Below are 18,762 nucleotides of genomic sequence, written 5' to 3' on the forward strand. Positions count from 1 at the left end.
ACTTTCCTGGATGGTAAGTCAATATCTGTTGTCAAACAAAGATAAAAGTGTTTATGTTAATGTGTAGACATGTAAATATATATGTATATATATAAATATACAAACACATGAATGCAACTTTCTAAATCGGTTACTAGTATGATAAAATCGTAAGTCAGCGGACAAGATCAGATCAAATCAATTTGGATCTCGAGTACAATTAATTTTTGCCTTGTTTTGCTAAAATAATGCTTTACAGGGCTGAAACATAACTTCAACTTGAATATATATTAGGGGAATTTCCACATCTATGCCAAGTGTCAAGGCAGATAGAGCAGGTGATATTTCTAAGGCTTATTTGTGTTTATATAATGAGATCATATGTGCAAAATAACTTTCCAAAGACATCATCTATTCAAAATCTCTATTTCTGCACCTGTATTGTCTGTATCCATCTCCTTTGCTCTGGTATGAACGTGCAGATCTAAGAGAGCCTGTGTAGATTTGCTCGCCCTTCCTGCACAGAACATTACAATGTTTATAAAATATTAAATTTGTGTAGTCTGCCGGAGAAGCAATTGTTCCAAAATAAAATCAGCAGTCTAGACGAAACATAGACACCAGAACTTATCAACAGTTGTCTGACTTACATCTTCTGATGCATCTTGAGTGGGTCATAATACCAACTTTATTTTCAGTGGTGCATAAATTAATTACACGCATTTAATAACCAAAATATCATTATATTCCCCCTTTAATATCATAAAGGCTTTACGCCAGGGAAGCACTTAATGTGCAGGGGGCCATAACAGGCTATTATCCTTGTGTAATGCTATTACAGAACCAATTATGCGCCATTATACTTGCTTTTTTTGCAGTTTATGTGATTTGATCCAATCCCGCGTCCCTGACTTGAAAATTTCATCTGGGTACTTTAAAGTCTAATTTTCACCCGGGCTGAGGCAAGGGCCATCTCTCTCCGCTGAGCCTATGTCTCGGATGCATTTTAAAAGTAATTGCGCAGGGTCCCGCCGCATATCATTTGCAGACGGGAAGCGAGCATAAATCCAGAGACCCCTCGCTGCGAACAAAATCAAACTTTGCCGTGGTACGATCGCTTGGAAAGGCGAGGCGTGTGCAGAGCGACCCCCCAAAACCCATCCGGCGGCAATTACCCGGCGCTCCGGCAGCCCGGGGTGCGGGCGGCGCGCAGCGCTCGGCGCGGCGGGACCCCCCCGGCCCCGCACCCCGGGGCACCCCGGGGCGGAGGGGGGACACGCCGGGGGCCGCGAGCCCCGGAGCGCCCAGCGCTCAGAAAATAATGGGATTGTGTTGCTGCCGTTCACATTCCTGGCGTTTGCTGAGAAATGACGGTTTTTTCTTTTCATCCTTTCCACCCCCCCCCCCTGCTCTGCACACCACGTGGGCCATTTGTAGGGCCCAATAGACCTATCCAAGTTACTCACTGTAGACAGCACTGGAAATAATCAGATTAAGGCCAATTATGCGTGAGATTATAAAGGCAAGTGCTGAGAGGCAGAGCATGCTGTAGACAGATATAAAGACATCTGGCCACTTCCAGAACTCCACAGAGCCCTTCTGTCTCTGAAGCCAACAACTCACAGCGCCTTATTCTAAAGCAAAATACCCCCAAACCTTACCGGTGATTTTTACGTCTGTTCGGTTTAGGTATGGATTACTATATTCATTTGACTTCTGGATTTTTTTTTTTATGACTGCATATAAATTTGAGTAGTTGTTTGGTGGTTTGGTTTTGTTTGTTGTTGTTTTTTGGGGGTTTTTTGTGTGTTGTTTTTTTTTTTTTCCGAGGACATTGGTTTCCAACCTGAACATGGCTCTCAGTGTGTTGGATGCTTTAAAAAGAAGACAGCTTTTAGGTTTTATTGCTGTTTCATTTAGGCAGAATAATTTAGATTTATTTTTTTTAAGCGGTTCTACAAACATCTTTTTCTTCATGTAATTATTTGCTCCGGAGAAGAGTATTTGAGATAATTAGATAGATAGGTAGATAGGGAGGTAGATAGATAGATAGATAGATAGATAGATAGATAGATAGATAGATAGATAGATAGATAGTGAGGGAGATCACTATAGCTGGATAGATAGAACAACAAGAGAGATAATCTGCTATTCGGGGGAGAAAACAAACAAACAAAGTTTTACTGATTGTGATTACTGTGTTTCTACCACGGAGTCTTTTATCTTTGGCTTTTTCAGTACGTTGCAGAGGGTTAGACATTACTTTCTCTGCTTCCTCTGGGATGGGCTTTAGGGGTTGTCAGTGAGTTTCTCCAGGTGTTTTCTTCTGGCTGTTCACCTATTCTGTTCTTTCATTCTCTGTCTTCAGGTCTGCAGGAGACACCTCGGCGGTGCGTGGCGGTGCCCGACTGGGGAGCTGGTGCCGGTCCGTCGGTGCGGAGGGAGGGCGGGAGCCCCGCGCCCCACGGGCTGGCCCCGGCCCCGGCTGCCGGCGGGCTCGCAGCTGCGGGCAGCGGGCGCCCACCCAGCCGCAGGGCCATGTTCTACTTCCACTGCCCCCCGCAGCTAGAGGGTGAGTGTTGTCGCACAGAGACGTGTAAGTACCAGAGCTGAACTTCGAGGGGTGTAGGGTGGGGGTGTGCAGGGGACGGAGGGAGAAACTGTGGTCTGACTTGCTCCACGACTGCCGGGTACAGATACGTGCTGGGATAAGATGTAGATTTATAAAGGCCTCTAAATATTATCCTTTTCCTTAAGAAAACACAATCCTATCCCCCTCCCCGCTCCCAGCTTTCCCCTCTTGTCACAGGATGGAAAGAATTACTTTTTTTTTTTTTTTAATTTGATGCCTGCTGGAAAGGCCTTGGTTTTACACCCCCATCCCTGTCATTTTGCCACCTGCCTCCCCTCTGTGGATAGTGATCCCGCAGTTGAGCCTCAGGCTACGGCAGAGATGCTTTTTTCCCCTCCCAGCACAGATGTTGGTGTCATGGCTGTAATCGGGACACTTTCAGGACGTGGTCACGCCTCCTCCCTCCAGCCAAAGGGACCGCATAAATCTTTAATGCTATTTTACAAACATTCTGCGGGAGGATGGGGGAAAACAAGGCACGACTGAAGAAAAAAAAAAAAGGAAATAAATATTTGGGAGGATGTTTTTCTTTGTATTATTGGTCAGAGGCTTTTGTCTATTTATTATTATTATTATTATTACTTGTTTCCTTTAAAAAAAATATGGCAGCCGTGGGGATTTCCTCTTGTCCCAGGGCCCTCTGCACCCGCTCCCTCCGGCCAGTGTTCGTAGTGCGCGGAGCATCCTCGGAACCGCGGCCGCGCAGCCCCAGCCCCGGGCGGGCTGTCCCGCAGCGCCCGAGCGCGCCCGCGGCTGCACGGCGGAGAAAGCGACCCGGCCCCGGAAAATACCCCTGTCTGCCCACCCCGTTCCTTGCACGGGCATCGCAGGGAGAGCAAGGGGATTTCCCTGCGGCAGCCCTGCCAGGAAGAGATGGTCCAGCTCTCCCCAAAGTTTTCTCCGGGCGGGACAAGGGAGGTGGACTGGGCAGGACAGTGCGAGGATCTTTCCCGCACCTGTCACCAAGCGCTGGGGCGGCTTTGTTCGTTAGTTTTTGGCAACGGCTTTGGAAGCGTGCTCTTGTTTATGTTTGTTTGTTTACTTGCTTGTTTGCTTGTTTGTTTGCTTGTGTGTTTGTTTCTCCGGTGGCAGCGTGGGGCCGGCGCCAGAGACAGGGAGCTGCCCCCGCAGTTTGCAGCCTCTCCCGGCGACGTCCGGGGCCGGCCCTTCATTCTCCCGCCGTGGGCAGCATTGGGGAGGGGGGGAAGGGGTGGACTGTCCTACTAAAGGGTAAAAAGAATAAATATATAAATAAATAAAAATGCACCACTATCCAAAACCCCCCACTCACCCATCACCAAAACAGAGGTGGCAACCGAAAAGCTCTCTTCGGCCAGCGTTTGGGCAGTCAGGGAGGCCCAGTACCACAGGGAAAAGACCGGACTCTAGGGGTCACCAGGACAGTATTTTATTCTCTGATGAGCCTCTCCCAGGCTAGCAGAGAGTCCGTCTGTGTGAGGAGGGGGCTGGAGGCCGTGTTTATCTTCCAAACTATGCTGCAAGATGAGCGGCGACTCCAGCCCCCGTGCCCTCGGTGGGGCCGGGCCGGGCCAGAGCACCCCATGGGGCAGGTCTGCGAGTGGGGCCACAGGGACATTCAGCAACTCTTCTGAGGGTTTGGGTACTTCTCTGTTCCGTGAGGGTTTTTTTGTTTTGTTGGTTTGTTTTTTTTTTTGTGAGTTTGGAGGTGGTGGATTTTTGTTTGTTTGCTGTTTCTGAGTTTGGTTTAAGTTTTGGGTGATATTTTGGTCTGGTTTGTTTTGTTTGGTTCGTTGTTTTTCTTTATCCTGTTTTGTCAGCAGACAGAAAGGGAGTGACACACTTCAGCCCGGGCACGGAGGATGTGTGACTGGGGGAGCCACGAAGGCCAAGGTCCACTCCACTGGCATCCCAGCGGCCCATTTGCCCTCTGCCCAGGGACAAAACCCCAGTGCCCCTGTCGGCCCCTCGAACCCCCGTCGGGGAAGGACAGGGGCGGCCTCCTCCAGCCCCGCTTCAGAGTCCCGGCGGCTCAGCCGTGGCCGAGCTGCCCCTGGTGCTCAGCTGTACGGAGCCCCGTGCCCATGTTCTCCTCCAGGAATGAGGGCGAGCAGACGGGGGCGGTTCGGCCGCTGCTCGCAGGATGTGCGTGGGGAACCACAGAGGCTCCGGTGCTGCCCCGTCCAGGCAGGGGCTTTCCCGGGCTCTCCTGGCAGATGGGCAGGGCCATTACGAGCTGCCGTCCCCACGCCAATGTCAAAGCTTCATCTTGGCGTCCTTTTAAAACACAAGTGGCCCGAAAAAATACTCTTTACCGGGGCGGGGTGAGCTTCGGTCGGAAGAATCCCCCGGTGCCCGCAGGAGCCACCCACCCAGCTCCCGCCGTGCTCCTGGGGCTGACTGGGGTGCCTGGGGCTCCGGCCCCGCGGAGATGGAGCCGCATTCCCCACCCAGCCGAGGTGGCCCCGGCCCTTTGCCTCCACGGGGCACAGCGGCCCCTAACTCGGCTCTCGGCCTGCAGGCGCGGCGCCCTTCGGAGGTCACTCCGCTGGCGACTTCGACGACGGGTTCCTGCGGAGGAAGCAGCGCCGCAACCGCACCACCTTCACCTTGCAGCAGGTAGGAGCCTGCTTCTCTCTGCCCCTGCCCTGCGCACCCATTGCCCCATGCTTGCCCCATACTTGCTCCCTGCCTCCCCCATTCTGCTCCCTTCCTGCTTCCCACCTGCTTCCCGTACGCCCCATGCCGTGCCAGCCCCATGCCAGCCCGGCGCCCCACCTGCCCCACTGCCTCGGGCGGTCCCGCTTTCCTCAGCCATGCCTGGCAGACACCCCCTGGGGCGGCCGGACAGATTTCTCACGGATCTCTGCTCTCCCCTCCACCAGCTCGAGGCCCTGGAAGCCGTTTTTGCTCAAACCCACTACCCCGATGTGTTCACTCGGGAAGAGCTGGCTATGAAAATCAACCTCACAGAGGCCAGGGTGCAGGTAAACATCCTGGGGAATTATTTAATTCGGGTATTCAAACGGGCAAACTTTTTTTTTTTTTTAAATTTTTTTTATTTGACATCATGACTGCAGAGTGCACATTTGGCCAAAGAACGCAAATGAAGACGATCTGTCATTTTCATGATGCACTTTAATAACATCAACATAATGTGGAATATTAGATTAGGTTGATTAATCGGTCATTCATAATTAACTAGTGATAATGTTCTACACTAATTTGTCCGCGTCTCCAAGGTACTAAATTACATCAATGCACATCCATTTCCTTGCTTTTGGAGGGGGGGCGTGGTGCGGAGAAAAGAGCTGAGACGTGATTCTCCAAAGCAACTATGACCACTGTCGAGCAGTGGGGTTAGTCAACTGCAGGGAACCCAGCTGCCAGGAAGAAATCTTATGCACCTCTTCAACTTTTCTCCCTTTGCCTCCTTTCTAAACACTTGATTTAGACAGCTAAAGAGCCTGCAGAGCAATTTCCACACCTTTAATATGATCCAGTAAATACCATCGGGCATGATTACTCTTTCCACCACCACTCTTTTCCACCCCTTCTTTTCTTCCTTCTCCTCACTTTTTCCCTCTTTTTTTCCCCCCTTTTATCCATACGTTTGTTTTTCCATCTCCAGGGATTAACTTTGTGTGTCTACAAGCTCTACCAAGAGCAGAAGTCCTGCAGTTGTCAGACATGGATCCCTATAACTCTGCAGGCATTCACTGCAAAGTTGCAAACCATTTTTTGAACACAGTTATGCATTATTTTTTGTTTGTGGGGCTTTTCCGCATGCTGTTCTTCTATTTTTATTTATTTATTTTTTTAGGCGCTCGGGGTTAAGACTATGCAAAGATCTAATTGTAGGAAATATAATAGCTTGCCTTTTGTTCCCTAGGGTCATGTTAGTATCTCTTAAAACCCAATGGCTGAAGAGAGATAATGGAATTCACCACAGTAAATTGGGGATTGTAAACAAATTATTTCTCCTATAATCAGATTATGTGATCCTGATTATTAAATCTCAACATGAATCATTGGTCATATGCGGGCAAATTAAACTGATTATTATTTGAAAATGAAAATCTCCTTTTACCACTGCATTGTAGGTACTGGCTTAAAAAAAATAATAAAAAATGTCATTTTGGCTATTGGTGCCTAAAGACTGAACTGCAAATTGAGATAAATGGGACAATTATTGAGCATTCAGAAGTGGAAGATCATAACTTCTTCCTGAAAGGTGCAAGGGTGAGATAGGGGTGGTGACAATTAGATTGCTGAGGACTAGTGTTTAGCCTTGTTGTTGGCTATTATGCAAACAGACAATAGATGCAAGCATTTGTTTAGCCTGCTTTCATACAGGGACACGGGGAAACACAGAGGATGGGAGATATGTTTACATTTATACCCCTTGCTCATTCAAATATGATTAATGTGCTATAAAGCAGAGTCTTAATCGAAGATGATGTTGTCAAACAATAACTAAATAGGGAAATAAACGACTTCATCATGCTCTTTCCTCAGAAGCAGGCGAACTGTCAGTGCAAAGTCATTAAAATATGATAATGAAAAATAGCTCAATTAAATGTTGTTATAGCTGTGACCTTCATTCAATTAAGACACAAGAAAGTGTCTGCATTTTGCTTTGCATTTAACTGCTCTAAATTTAGAATATAGATAAAATCATTATTCAATGCTTGCTGATACATGCAATTAAAAGGCAACTAACTAAAATGGAGTTGGAAGAGGAGAATAATAATAATACTAATCTCGCCCATACTTGAATTTATGTATTAAAATGTGAGTTTCCTGATCTCAAGAGCAGCTTGGCATTTTCCAGCTCAGATACAATCCTTTCAGAGAATCAGCTCCGAGGTTAATGGAAAAAAGAAGTTTTTGGACTAAAAATCAGGGGATAAAATCAAGAACATGAATGTTTGTTTTGCATACGGGGAAAAAAATAAGATTTGGAAACTGGTGTTCTGAGACCGCAGTGTGGCCTGAGGCAGTGGGCAGTTGTACCACCACAGTATTAAACTGTAGAATGATCTTCCAAAATTAGTATCTATCAGCTTTTGAGTCCTTTGAATGCAGACTGGACATGAGAAGAATAACAGCCAGTATCAGCCCTCTCCAGAAAATGGGCTGGATAATATGGCCTAATACACACCTTCTCATTTCTCACCTCTCCGATTCTAGTAGCAGCTCATTTAAAGACATATATGGTTTCATCTGAGTGCTTAGATATGTATTTAATACCATCCCTGTAAAATGGCTTTCAGTTGTGTTAAAACATAGAAATCAGTGAGAATTAAATGTGTGCATTAAGGTAAGCACATGATTAAATGTTTTGCTAACTGGCACGGTAACATCAAAACTACTTTTTTTTCAAATTTTTGCTTGTAACATGCCTTTCGAATGTCTTTAGACATTTCTGGCTTGTTTTCCAGACCCAGAAGCACTACAGATACAAATATAATCCTAAGACTCAACTAGAATAGCAATGGAGATACAAAATAAGAGGAAGTTTTAGCCAAGCTTTTAAATGACTGATTTCACTAGCGTAACAATTTACAATTTTCTTGCTTCACATTCGGCTAAACACACTTTTCAGCCAGGATTGCTCTCCCACTCCAGGTGTGGTTCCAAAATCGAAGAGCTAAATGGAGAAAAACAGAGAGGGGTGCTTCTGACCAAGAGGGATCTAAGGAAACCATGGCTGAGGTGGCACCTCCTGCAAGGAATTTAAATTCCCCTTCTCCAGCAGATCAAACCAGGAATAAAAAAGAGGGTCTGGAGATCCAGCAGAGGTAAGAGTGTGCTATCAGCTGCCTGTCTGTGGGGCAAGCACACCTCATATGTATGTATGTGCATACAGATTTGCATGCTGCCATGCTTTGACCTACATAGAATCATCTTTAGAAAATGAGCTGTTTCTTGTGCAGCTCACTGTTCCCTGTGGGAATGCTGAGAAGCTGGTGGCTGTGGGAGGCTAATGTTATCCGGGCTTGGTCACATCTAGTTGGACACTGAGACACCAACATGTTTGTGTGCATGCAGAAATGGAATCAGCTGGTTCTGGTTTTGCAAGGAAGTTGTTTTCTCTTCTCCATCAGCCTGAGTCGAGCAGTGGGTCCTACAGGACCTTTCTTCCCTTCCTGCCTGCCAGGGACTCTCCTCAACACAGCCACCTACGCACAAGCTTTATCCCATGTCGCCTCTCTAAAAGGTAAATTACTTTGTTTAACTTCAGGGGTAAGCTCAAAGAGCATCTCTTTCAAGCTAAGTGGCATAGTCCCATGTGTGGGGAAGCCTTTGGGAAATGGTGGATCTCTCTTTCTGTTTAGATGGCAGTAATTGCACTGACCAATGCTGCACATACAGAATTGAGCCTCCTGTTGTATCTTGTAGCATCATTTGTGGCAAAACTCCATTTTACTCAGTTACTTTTTGTGAGGTCAGGGTTTGTCTCAAGGAGTGAGGCAGGTAGGGTTGCTCCTTTAGAGTTTTTGTTGCATATGCTTTTTTTTAAGAGTCAAATTTATTCTAATAAATTAGTTATACACATCCTTTTGCATTATGTATTACCTGGCACTATTACCGATGCCTCATCCGCTCTGCATGCAGTTTCCTTTGCAGTGCATCTCTGCACAATCCAGACCTTTCTCTTCTTGGACAGTAGAACTTGAATAAAGTGTGTTCCTGGGGACAGGGGAGGATACAAAGTAATTCCTTATTACCTGGGACCCAGGCTTCAGGAAGGGTACATCCCATGTCTTTGTACTTTCAGTTTCCAAAAAGCAGCACTATGCATCTTTTAAAAATAAATCACCTGCTGATCCATTAGCTGTTCCTAGCCTAACAATTTCTAAGACTAAGGGTGTAAGCAGGATGAATTCAATTTATAGATTTATAGGATGTAAAGCCTCATAGCAGTGCCAAGCACAAAGAGGCACATACATTTACTCTATATCCCGATGTGCAATAACTTGTGAGGAAAGTTAAAGACCCTCCACTATGAACAAAAACGTCCTCTAATATCTCTCACTGTGTTCTCTGGTGTACCTCGTGCTCCTTGTGAGTATTTCCAGTTAAATCAGTATTACCAAGGTGTATTCCTGAAGCAAATATTTGGAACTGCTGAGTTTTGTGTCAAGTCCAGTGTCCTACCCCCTATACTTCCTTCCTCCTGTCTTTCAAAAAAACTGAAGCCAGACGCAACAGTTACTGCTCTTTTGATAGGTGTGGGACCTGGGATTTTGAATCAAGAAAGGACACACGGGTGTGACCTGAACCCTAAAACTTAAAGGCTGATGATCACCTATAAGTGGGTAGCAGCTGTTGGAGTGCATGAGTCCTCTTGATCTCTGCCCTGTGAAGTGTTGGGGCTGGGAATTTTGGTTTCCTCGATTAGGTAGGAACAGCTTCCCTGGAGTAGATATATGTGAAATTCTTCAGGGAAAAAGATTGTGCATTGATAAATGTAGTCCCAGACGGGTTGAAATGTGTGGAAATAGAGTTGTTTTTAGCGAAGATGAAAGTAAGGGATTTTTTTTTCTTAAAATTTACATTTAAGTGTTTTCAAAATTAAATGCATCAGTTAGTTGTTCTCACTTGCTTCATGTCTAAATGTTTAAGAAAAATTTTAAGAAAAAATAACTTAAAAAACAAAAACCAATCAAAATAATTTAAAAAAAGGAATAAAAAAATGATGTGAAGGGTTGGTATTTTTTGTTTTGTTGTTTTCTTTGTCGATTTTTGTTTGTTTGGTTGGTTTTAGTTTTATTTATTTGGAAGACTTCCTGATATTCTTTTCTGTGATATTACAGCTCAGCCATTAAATTGAGAAATTAATAATTTGCTCCTTTTTGCTTGCTAAAAGTTTTACAACCTAGTGGCAGAAAAAGTTCTATTCCTGAATCTCTTGTAGATATTTGATAGTTGCCCAGGCTAAGAGATAGTGTCCCTGAAAAGCTGGTCCCAAAATAGAGATTTTTTTTTTGTAATTTTTATAGGAATGATTGTCAGATGCCTGGATACTGTCTTGGTGAATGTTGTCAGCTATGCGTGCAGTTCATTCCTGAAATGGTTTATATTTCCTGCCTGGCACTAGAAATCTCCAGATGCATGCAAGGAGACCGTGATAAAGTAGTATATTTTGATTCTAATAGATCCAGTTACAGACTCACACATCTGCATATCCACCTACCAGGAGCTTTGAGGAGCTGCCTATGCCTGTCAGTAAATTTTTATCCTTGCAAGGAACTTGCAGTCTGAGCTGCTTGTTTGGAGGGGAACTCTTTTTCTTCTGCTGCTAGGTCTCAGTAATGTCAAATTTTGGCTTTGAGCTTAAGGAGCAAGAATTTATAGTTCTATGAGAGGACAAATTTGACTTATACAAGTAGAGAATAATTGTAGCATCTTTCCTGTGGTATTGATATATAGAGTATTGTCTCCTCCTCCCTTGGCTCATCTCCACAGTCTCCTCTTTCCCCCTTTCTCCAAGCATAATTCGCTTGTGCTGGGGTAGGGCTGTGCACAGCAGACACTGAGCCTTCAGTCTTGTAAATTGGTGACCAGGACAATCTCTAGACCTTCTGAGTGGACCAAGGGTATCACAGGTCTGATCCTCATTTTGTTTTTCTTTGGTATGGAAACTGTAGATGAATGAAGGTTCATCTAAACCAGTGTATTTGAGAGCACAACCAAGCTCACATGTCAGTCCAGAGGAGGAGATAATGGTTGTGGGAAGGAAAGAAAGAACAGGGAGAGACACAGTGTTCACAAAAGTCTAATATGATTATCTTCGACATATGCTCAATTTGGTTTGTTTGACTCTCCCTCCTCATTTCCTTTTGAGCTAGGAGCTGATTTGTGCACTTAGGCTTGCCAAAGGAGTACTAACCCTAAATTTAGCTGGGCAATAGTCTATGTCCTTACATGTTGTCTTAATGAAGTGACCTAAGCCTCTCCCTTGAGAATCTAGTTGCATTTTGCTGCAGAAATTATTTGACTCTGCCACAGTGAATCTGAGGGCATAGGACTTTCTGTCACACAAAATCCCATCAAACTCAGCACAGGCATAGAGTTCTGAGCTCCTTGTTTCTTTGGATTGCTTCAATAAGGGGGAATTCAGCAAGTAGTAAGGTTTTCCAAAATTAGCAAGTCTTATTGAAGAGTGAAGTGATCAAGAGGTTTTCCCAGTGTCTGTCTTGTGCCAACTATGCTTTCTCTGTGCTTTTGAAAGCAAAATAGTTGCTCCAGAATCAAAGCACCATGTCACTACCAAAGGATGCATGATCCCGCTTTCTTCTATGCCAGTGTCAAATTAAATGCAGCTCCTTTATGTGGATCCTGTAAATAGATATGTATTCCTACCACTAGGAGAATAATCCCAGTCAGTAAAGGGAATCATCTTCTTAAGTAAGGCCATAAGACCTGCCTGCAAACAAATGGGCACTCTGAGCACATCAGATTCTATTGCAAAGTGTAGGTTGTTCTCTTATTCTTTTGAGGATACAAGATGTGCTTTGTTGGACTTGTGAGCCAACACTTCAGTGGTGTCAGTGAGTAATATTTGACTGATGCTTTAAAAGGAGACAATTAAAATCAATACAGTGAATAACAAGTGATGATGGTGATGTAACTAATTAATAATTATTTTATGCTCTCAGGGACCATTTTCATCCTGCCATCTGAGGGTTCTGTCTTTTGTAAAGAAACTAATACCTCTCCTTCCTTCTCTGACTTTGCTTGGCTCCAGACCCAGATTTCCAAAGCTACATAAAGTGTCTAGGGAACAGGGTTCTTGGATCTAATTTATACTATAAGGATGTAATAGTTGATGATGAAGTTGGTCTAGAAGAGAAAAAAATCTCAAGACAGCCTAGTATGAGGCAAGGACTAAGCCTGCAACTTTCCTTTTGGAAAGACTGTGAAGTGCACTGTAGGCTTGCCTCATGCTTTCAGTGGCTCTGGACCCCACATATGCCACTTCTGGGTAAATAGGGGATATTGTTGGAGCATGAGACTAGGTCTGCTCTGATGAATGAGAAGAAAGCTATTTTCCCTAAGCACCTATGCCCCATGAACTTTACTGTCTCTGCAATAGAGATTTCACCCCTCACCCCCCCCAAAGTGAGGATATTAGCACCGCAGGATGTTCTGTGAAGAAAAGAAGCCGCCTATACAATAGCAATTGAAACTGTTATTCAGAGCACAGACCGTTCCAGAGAAGAGTACATTATCACTGGTCAGTTTTTCTCTGTTTCTATCAAATATTCTGTATTCAGTAATATAACAGACCTTTTCCTTTTCTTTGGGGGGTCTTCTCCCTCTCAGGAGTTTAGCACATTGGAGGCTGTACTTAATAGCAAGCATCTATCTACTACTATATCAGCTTTCTGTAAACTATTCTTTCAGGAAATACAATTCCTTGTTTGAAAAATTTGTATAAGATCATAATTTCTGGTGTATACAGCGTTTTCTACTTTAGGGTTTTGTAATTCACCACTGGCCATACTCGGGAAAAAGGTTGTCATGCATAGATGAAATTTCTCATGTTCATTACTCTCTGAAATTGTCCTGATTTGACAACTATGCTACTTCATTGTGGTGACTTCAACAGTTCCATGATCTTCCAAGATGAAACACTTACTGTAAGCCATGCATCTGCAGTCCATTTAGTAGATTTAATTGCAGACCTCAAAGATGAAGGGAAAATACTTGTTTTATTTATGGGCTGTATAACAATAGAGTCATCAGGAGAAGCTAGTGTTCTGTGCAGAGAGACCTCAAAGTACCTTCTTAATGGATGACAGCATGAATGCAATTCATTAATGTAGAAGATGTTATTAATGGGTGTAAACAAGAATCTCCGCTTTTTAGCCGGATGTGTTCTACCGTTCTGGTGGCTGAGGCCAAGAGTGTGTCTGTTACGTTCCACTGAAATTTCCCCAGACCCCATGATGAGTGAAGTGTATGAGGGGAGAAATAATTACACTTGCCAGGGAATTACTTTCATAATTCACTCACAGCTCTGTGCAAGTTATAGCTTGGTTGGTTTTCACGGCACCTCCACACCGTCGGTAGAGAAGCAGGATCGCATTATGCACATCAAAATGCGTATTCCAGGGCACCATTGATTAGGCTCTTTTATGGTTTGTTGCTGCTGTGGTTGCTGTTCATGTTAGGGAGGTTTAATTGCAGTGTCCAGGAAAAAAAAACAAAACACAACTAGAACTGCCCATCCATTACGTTTCAATTTTTTATCATGGAAAGATGAAGAGAATTTGCATAATTCCACTGGGCAATTCCCATTGCCAAGGCTGTGAAAGAAGTCTTCAAGGACCTAACTCATCCTTGAACTGGTGTTTACTGAATTGAAGCACCACTGTTTCCCGTAAGACTGGGGAATGGGGATAAAATCTCTTGGGGTCCTTTATTTTCTCTGTCATTCTTGATTATGGACTTACTGGCTTTTTCATGTAATACAGCAAATATATTGAGTGGGTTCTGCTTGACATTTTCCATAGTTTATCTGCACTGTCACTTTGGAGAATTTAAAACATTTCTGTAGTTTGCTGCAGATGCACATACCTTGAGAAAATTACTTTGATTCCTGTATCACAGGTCCCCAGCTCTAGCACTGTCCTACCTCACAGGTATATTTTGTTTATTTTTATCACTACTAGGGAATATGCAAGTACTAGGCACCCTAAGAGCCATGGGTAGGAAATTGATGCTGCCTTGTTTCTTCCTGGACCAATCCTGATTAGGTTAGTGGACTTCAGGCATGCAGGGGTTCCTATTGAAAGGGGAAAGGAATGTGGGGTTTGGCTTTTGGAAACACTACCTATTAAAATCTTTAAAATATTTATGTATCAATATGGACCCTGCTCCCACCCCACTCTTCTCAGCTGAAAGTGAACTGTGGAACTGCGGAACTGCACAAAAGGTACCACAACCAAACCTGTAGATCAAATATCACTACAGTTAAAATGTGATGTTGGCACAGACAAGACAAAACTAATTTAATTTTTCCTGTCAGTCTCTGTAGTAGATCAATTAAACTGCCAAGTAGATCAAATATTTCAGACTGTATTTATTACATTAAGTATTTATGTTCAGGCTGAGCATTTAAAGTATGATCTCATATAGGAACACAAGGAGGTTTAGATCAATTCAGCAGAATTTGCTGTAAGTTAATGGAAATCTAATTGTGTATTTTAATTTTGTGTACAGGAGGCAGTAAGTTCCTGAAAGAAAGCAAACATCACCCTGTCCGTATTGTAGCAACTTGATACAAATCCCATTAAACTAATACCAGATTGTCATAGATGTTAGTGGAAGCTGAATCAAGATCTAGGGCTTAACCCTCACACATTTTGATGGGAGCTGGATGCCTGATGTCCTGAAGATTTGAAATAAGTAGGAGAAATTCACTCCTTCCCCACTGTGGACTCAAGGTTACTGTAACAAGATGTTAAAAACCTCTGCTGCCTGCTAGATAAGGACGCTTCTTTCTTGGTCAGCATCACATCCTGTACATTGTGGGCTGACTGATGGGTAGGTAGAGACCTTGGGCTCCTGAGTCTCCCGTAGTTTGTCTCGGCTTTTGTGCCAGCAAAGTCCGACAGATTTCACTGGACTTATCACCTGCAGATGCAGGCAATTGTAAGGTAGATTCAACCTTCTTTACAACATACATTAAAAGGAAACAGGGCTAAATCCTACCCTCCTCTATTCTAGCTGGACCCTGGAGCAAATGTTGCTTTTGGTTTTACTTCTTTTTTATGTGTGAACTGTTCTTTGTAAGTGTTTTAGCCTCAGTGAAAATGAGAGGAATGATTATGGGTGAACTATTACTAGAAATAGTTTAGTTTCCACCACAGGTAACTCCACCCTCAGGTTGCAGAGCTACTAGCTAATATCAGGTCTAATTATTAAACAAAGAGCTTAGATTGGTACTGAATATGGATAAATACTTTATGCCTCTAAAAATGGAATGAAAATTATTCTTAAGGGGTGGAGCTGATTCCTCCATTTTTGGAAACAGGAAGACTCTTTACTGCTTCTCCCCACCTCCCACTAAGCAGACAGTGTCTGTGCCTAGTCCTGTATTAGATACTGCTGGCAGCCCAGCCCTCCCCTCAGCCTGGGAACTGAACAGCTGTGTTTGAAAATCTCACTCAGTTTGTGCTAGAAAGCAGCAGTGCAAAGGCAGCTGGTGCACAGGCAGGCCTTCATGCTCCCCCATCTCAGGGCAGAACCTTAAGATAGTGAGGCTTAATAAGCAGTAGTGAATAAACAGACTTCTGTGTGGCTTTCCACCTGCTGCAAACTGCAAGGACTGTGAAGGGCCTCTCCTCCCTCTTGTTAAAACAGTGGCTGTCCAGAACCCCTGAAGTGGCTGTAATTCAGCAGGGCAAAAAATTACTTTATGGGCATGGTTGGTGGTGGCAAAAATTGTAAGTTGTGTTACCGAGTGAATTTATTCTAAAACCTCCTTCTGACTTGCTCAAAACAGCCACAGAATTCAAGACTGAGCTTCCTAGTGCTAAAAGCAAAAGAAATGGAGGATTTTAGTCAAGTGCTGAAACTTGTTTGTTCAATTTACTTGAATGCCTGGACCCACAGAAATGTTGGTCTGATCATATGCTTTATCAGAGAAGCATTACAAGAGAAAAGAGTTCTTTCCATTTATATTAATAACCTGTCCTTCGTAGATTCTGTTTTTTAAAATGCAAAGAGTAATTTTTCCTGAATGTTACTTGCAATTGCAAATCTCTGACAATTGCTGTGGAGAAGTCTTGCAGACGTCCTAAAACCAAGCAACTGACTGCCTTCATTCCTTAGCAGATGAGTGCTGACCCGTTGCTACCAAGAACAGAAGTGTAAAAAAAGACTACCTGCTCTCTGCAGGTTATTAGTTCCATCATTTAGTCATGAGCCATTTAACTCAAATATTAACTGCAGAAATTAAAGCAAGTCCTTGGCTTGGAAAGATCAGGGGAAGATAGTGCAGTGTGCCAGGATGTGTGCAGCCTGGCTGTTTCTTGTTGGGACGTAGCATATCAGCAGAAAACAGACTTTTGCCAGGGGTGTACAAGAGGATGTAGAGTTTGTGTGGCCTCTGAGACCCCCGGAAAAATGATGTTACCCAACTTTTCTAACCAGAGAGTAAATTAAAGTAGCTCAGCCATCCCACCCTGCCTCCCCTTCCTACTCCTCTGACATATTCTTCTTCATTCAATAGATGCATATAAGCTAGGTAACAAGATGGCTTTTTGAATGGACTGCATTTCCTGCCCAATGGTCAACCTACACTTCCAGGTATGCTTGTTTGGGAACTGTTCCAACCCCCAGCACTATCAAAAATAATCCAGAGGAAGAGTCTGAAGTGTTGCAGCTCAGGAAAGTAGCTGGTGGAGTGAGGACTGCCTCTGTCAGGGGGTTTCAGGGGAGCCTTTTAGCTTGAAGGGAGAGGAATATCCACTTCATCCACTCTCCAGTGTTTTATTGACTGCTTGGAACATTCACAGGTCTCAGATGAGAGGGTAGAGATGCTCTGACCCATCTCTCCTGATGGGACTCAAGCCATGTCGGCAGCAACAGTGCTTGGTAGCCTTGGCTCACTTCTGGAGGCCGTTTCTTCAAGGTGTCTTCCTTAAGCAGCTCAGACATTGGCTGTGTAAAGGTAGAACAGACTCTTACAGGTAGTCATGATGCTAGTAGTTGACAAGGGCCTGACCAAAGAAAAGTCTATTTTGTCTTACAGGGAGATAGGAGAAGGTCATCATAATAACTGGAATATTTTTACCTTTCTCTCTGCTGTAATCTTTCAGGCAAAGATAAGTGATGGAACCTTTACACTCACCCATCAAATGCTGCTGCCCACACTGATCAAGCTCAGTGTGCAGGTGGAGGGCAGGGTACATCTCAGCATAGTCTGATGGCAGCCACCGGGCAGCAGCCTCATATGAGAGGAGGGAATGAGCTGAGCCTTGCTTGTTGGGAAAGGAAATTTCAGATGTGATCTGAACTTCACTGCTCGCCTTTGTCTGTTTTCATTGCTCATTCTGTTTGTCATCCTGAGTGACTAACAGTGTAAGATCCCTCACAGTATCAGTAGAACAAGATACAGGTTTTCTAGCGCTGATACAGAGAACATCTATGTACCCACTAAAGGTCAAGGTACCCACTTAAGGTCAACCCCATCTCTACCCTCTTCAGACTGACCATGGAGGGAACAGTCTGTCTCCACGACCTTCCCCATGAGTGACGGTGCCTTCTTTCCTTCCTCCCCAGGGAGCCCACTGTGCTCGTGCTGCGTTCCAGACCCCATGGGCCTCTCCTTCCTGCCCACCTATGGCTGCCAAAGCAACCGCACCGCCAGCGTGGCCGCGCTGCGCATGAAGGCGCGGGAGCACTCGGAGGCTGTGCTCCAGTCTGCCAACCTCTTGCCCACCGCCAGCAGCAGCCCCACTCCTCCTGCCAAACCCTCCTGCCCTGAGGGCAGCCAGGACAAGCAGCCCTCTCCAGCCAAGGAGCACATGGAAGGGGAGAAGAGCGTATGAGACCGGACTGGTGTTGGCCCCTTGGCTTAGGGCAGTGACCCGCTGGTGCTCTGCAGGGGGGTGAACTGCAGTGTGGCCATTCCCAGTGTGATGTCACAGGGCCACCAGGGACCTGGCACATCTAAGTGGCCTCTTTGGCTGCCTTTCACACACCCTTGCTTTTCTTGTGTCGCTGTACGCTCATTTCCCTGATTTATCAGCACTATCTGTGTTTGGAAACGTTCGTGAAACTGTTTTTATCCCCCCTACCACATCCCAGGGACACCAAAAGGCCTGGGAACCTGGCATCTCGACTTCCCATTCTGTGTGAGACGGATGGCTGACAGCAGCACATCACTTCCAGATGTGAGTTCTGGGGCAGGAGAGGCATCCAGGCACCAGTTACCCCCACCATGCACAACAGGGGTGAAGGAATATCCAGGTATAGCCAATTTGGCCTGCTGTATTCTGAAGGCATTTGACTTCAACCAAACTTATCCCAGGCAATCCAGGTGTAAGAGGAACAGAAAATGGAACAAAACCCTTAGTAATGTTTTCCTTCTGTCTTCTTTTCTCTGAAAGCGAAACTTCCCATGGAGTAGATTACTTGGAAGTTGCTGA

General features: G+C 44.7%; 1 protein-coding gene across 1 annotated transcript; it reads left to right on the forward strand.

Annotated features, from left to right (window-relative positions):
• The first annotated feature begins 2,517 nt into the window (after window positions 1-2,517).
• Window positions 2,518-18,162, forward strand: DRGX (dorsal root ganglia homeobox). Its single transcript, XM_032695226.1, has 6 exons — window positions 2,518-2,551; window positions 5,112-5,209; window positions 5,476-5,577; window positions 8,222-8,394; window positions 8,701-8,813; window positions 17,894-18,162. The coding sequence occupies exons 1-6, from the start codon at window positions 2,518-2,520 to the stop codon at window positions 18,160-18,162; spliced, it is 789 nt and encodes a 262-aa protein (XP_032551117.1).
• Window positions 18,163-18,762: the final 600 nt, after the last annotated feature.

The sequence above is a fragment of the Chiroxiphia lanceolata genome, chromosome 8 (assembly GCF_009829145.1).
Source record: "Chiroxiphia lanceolata isolate bChiLan1 chromosome 8, bChiLan1.pri, whole genome shotgun sequence".
NCBI classification, from domain to species: domain Eukaryota; kingdom Metazoa; phylum Chordata; class Aves; order Passeriformes; family Pipridae; genus Chiroxiphia; species Chiroxiphia lanceolata.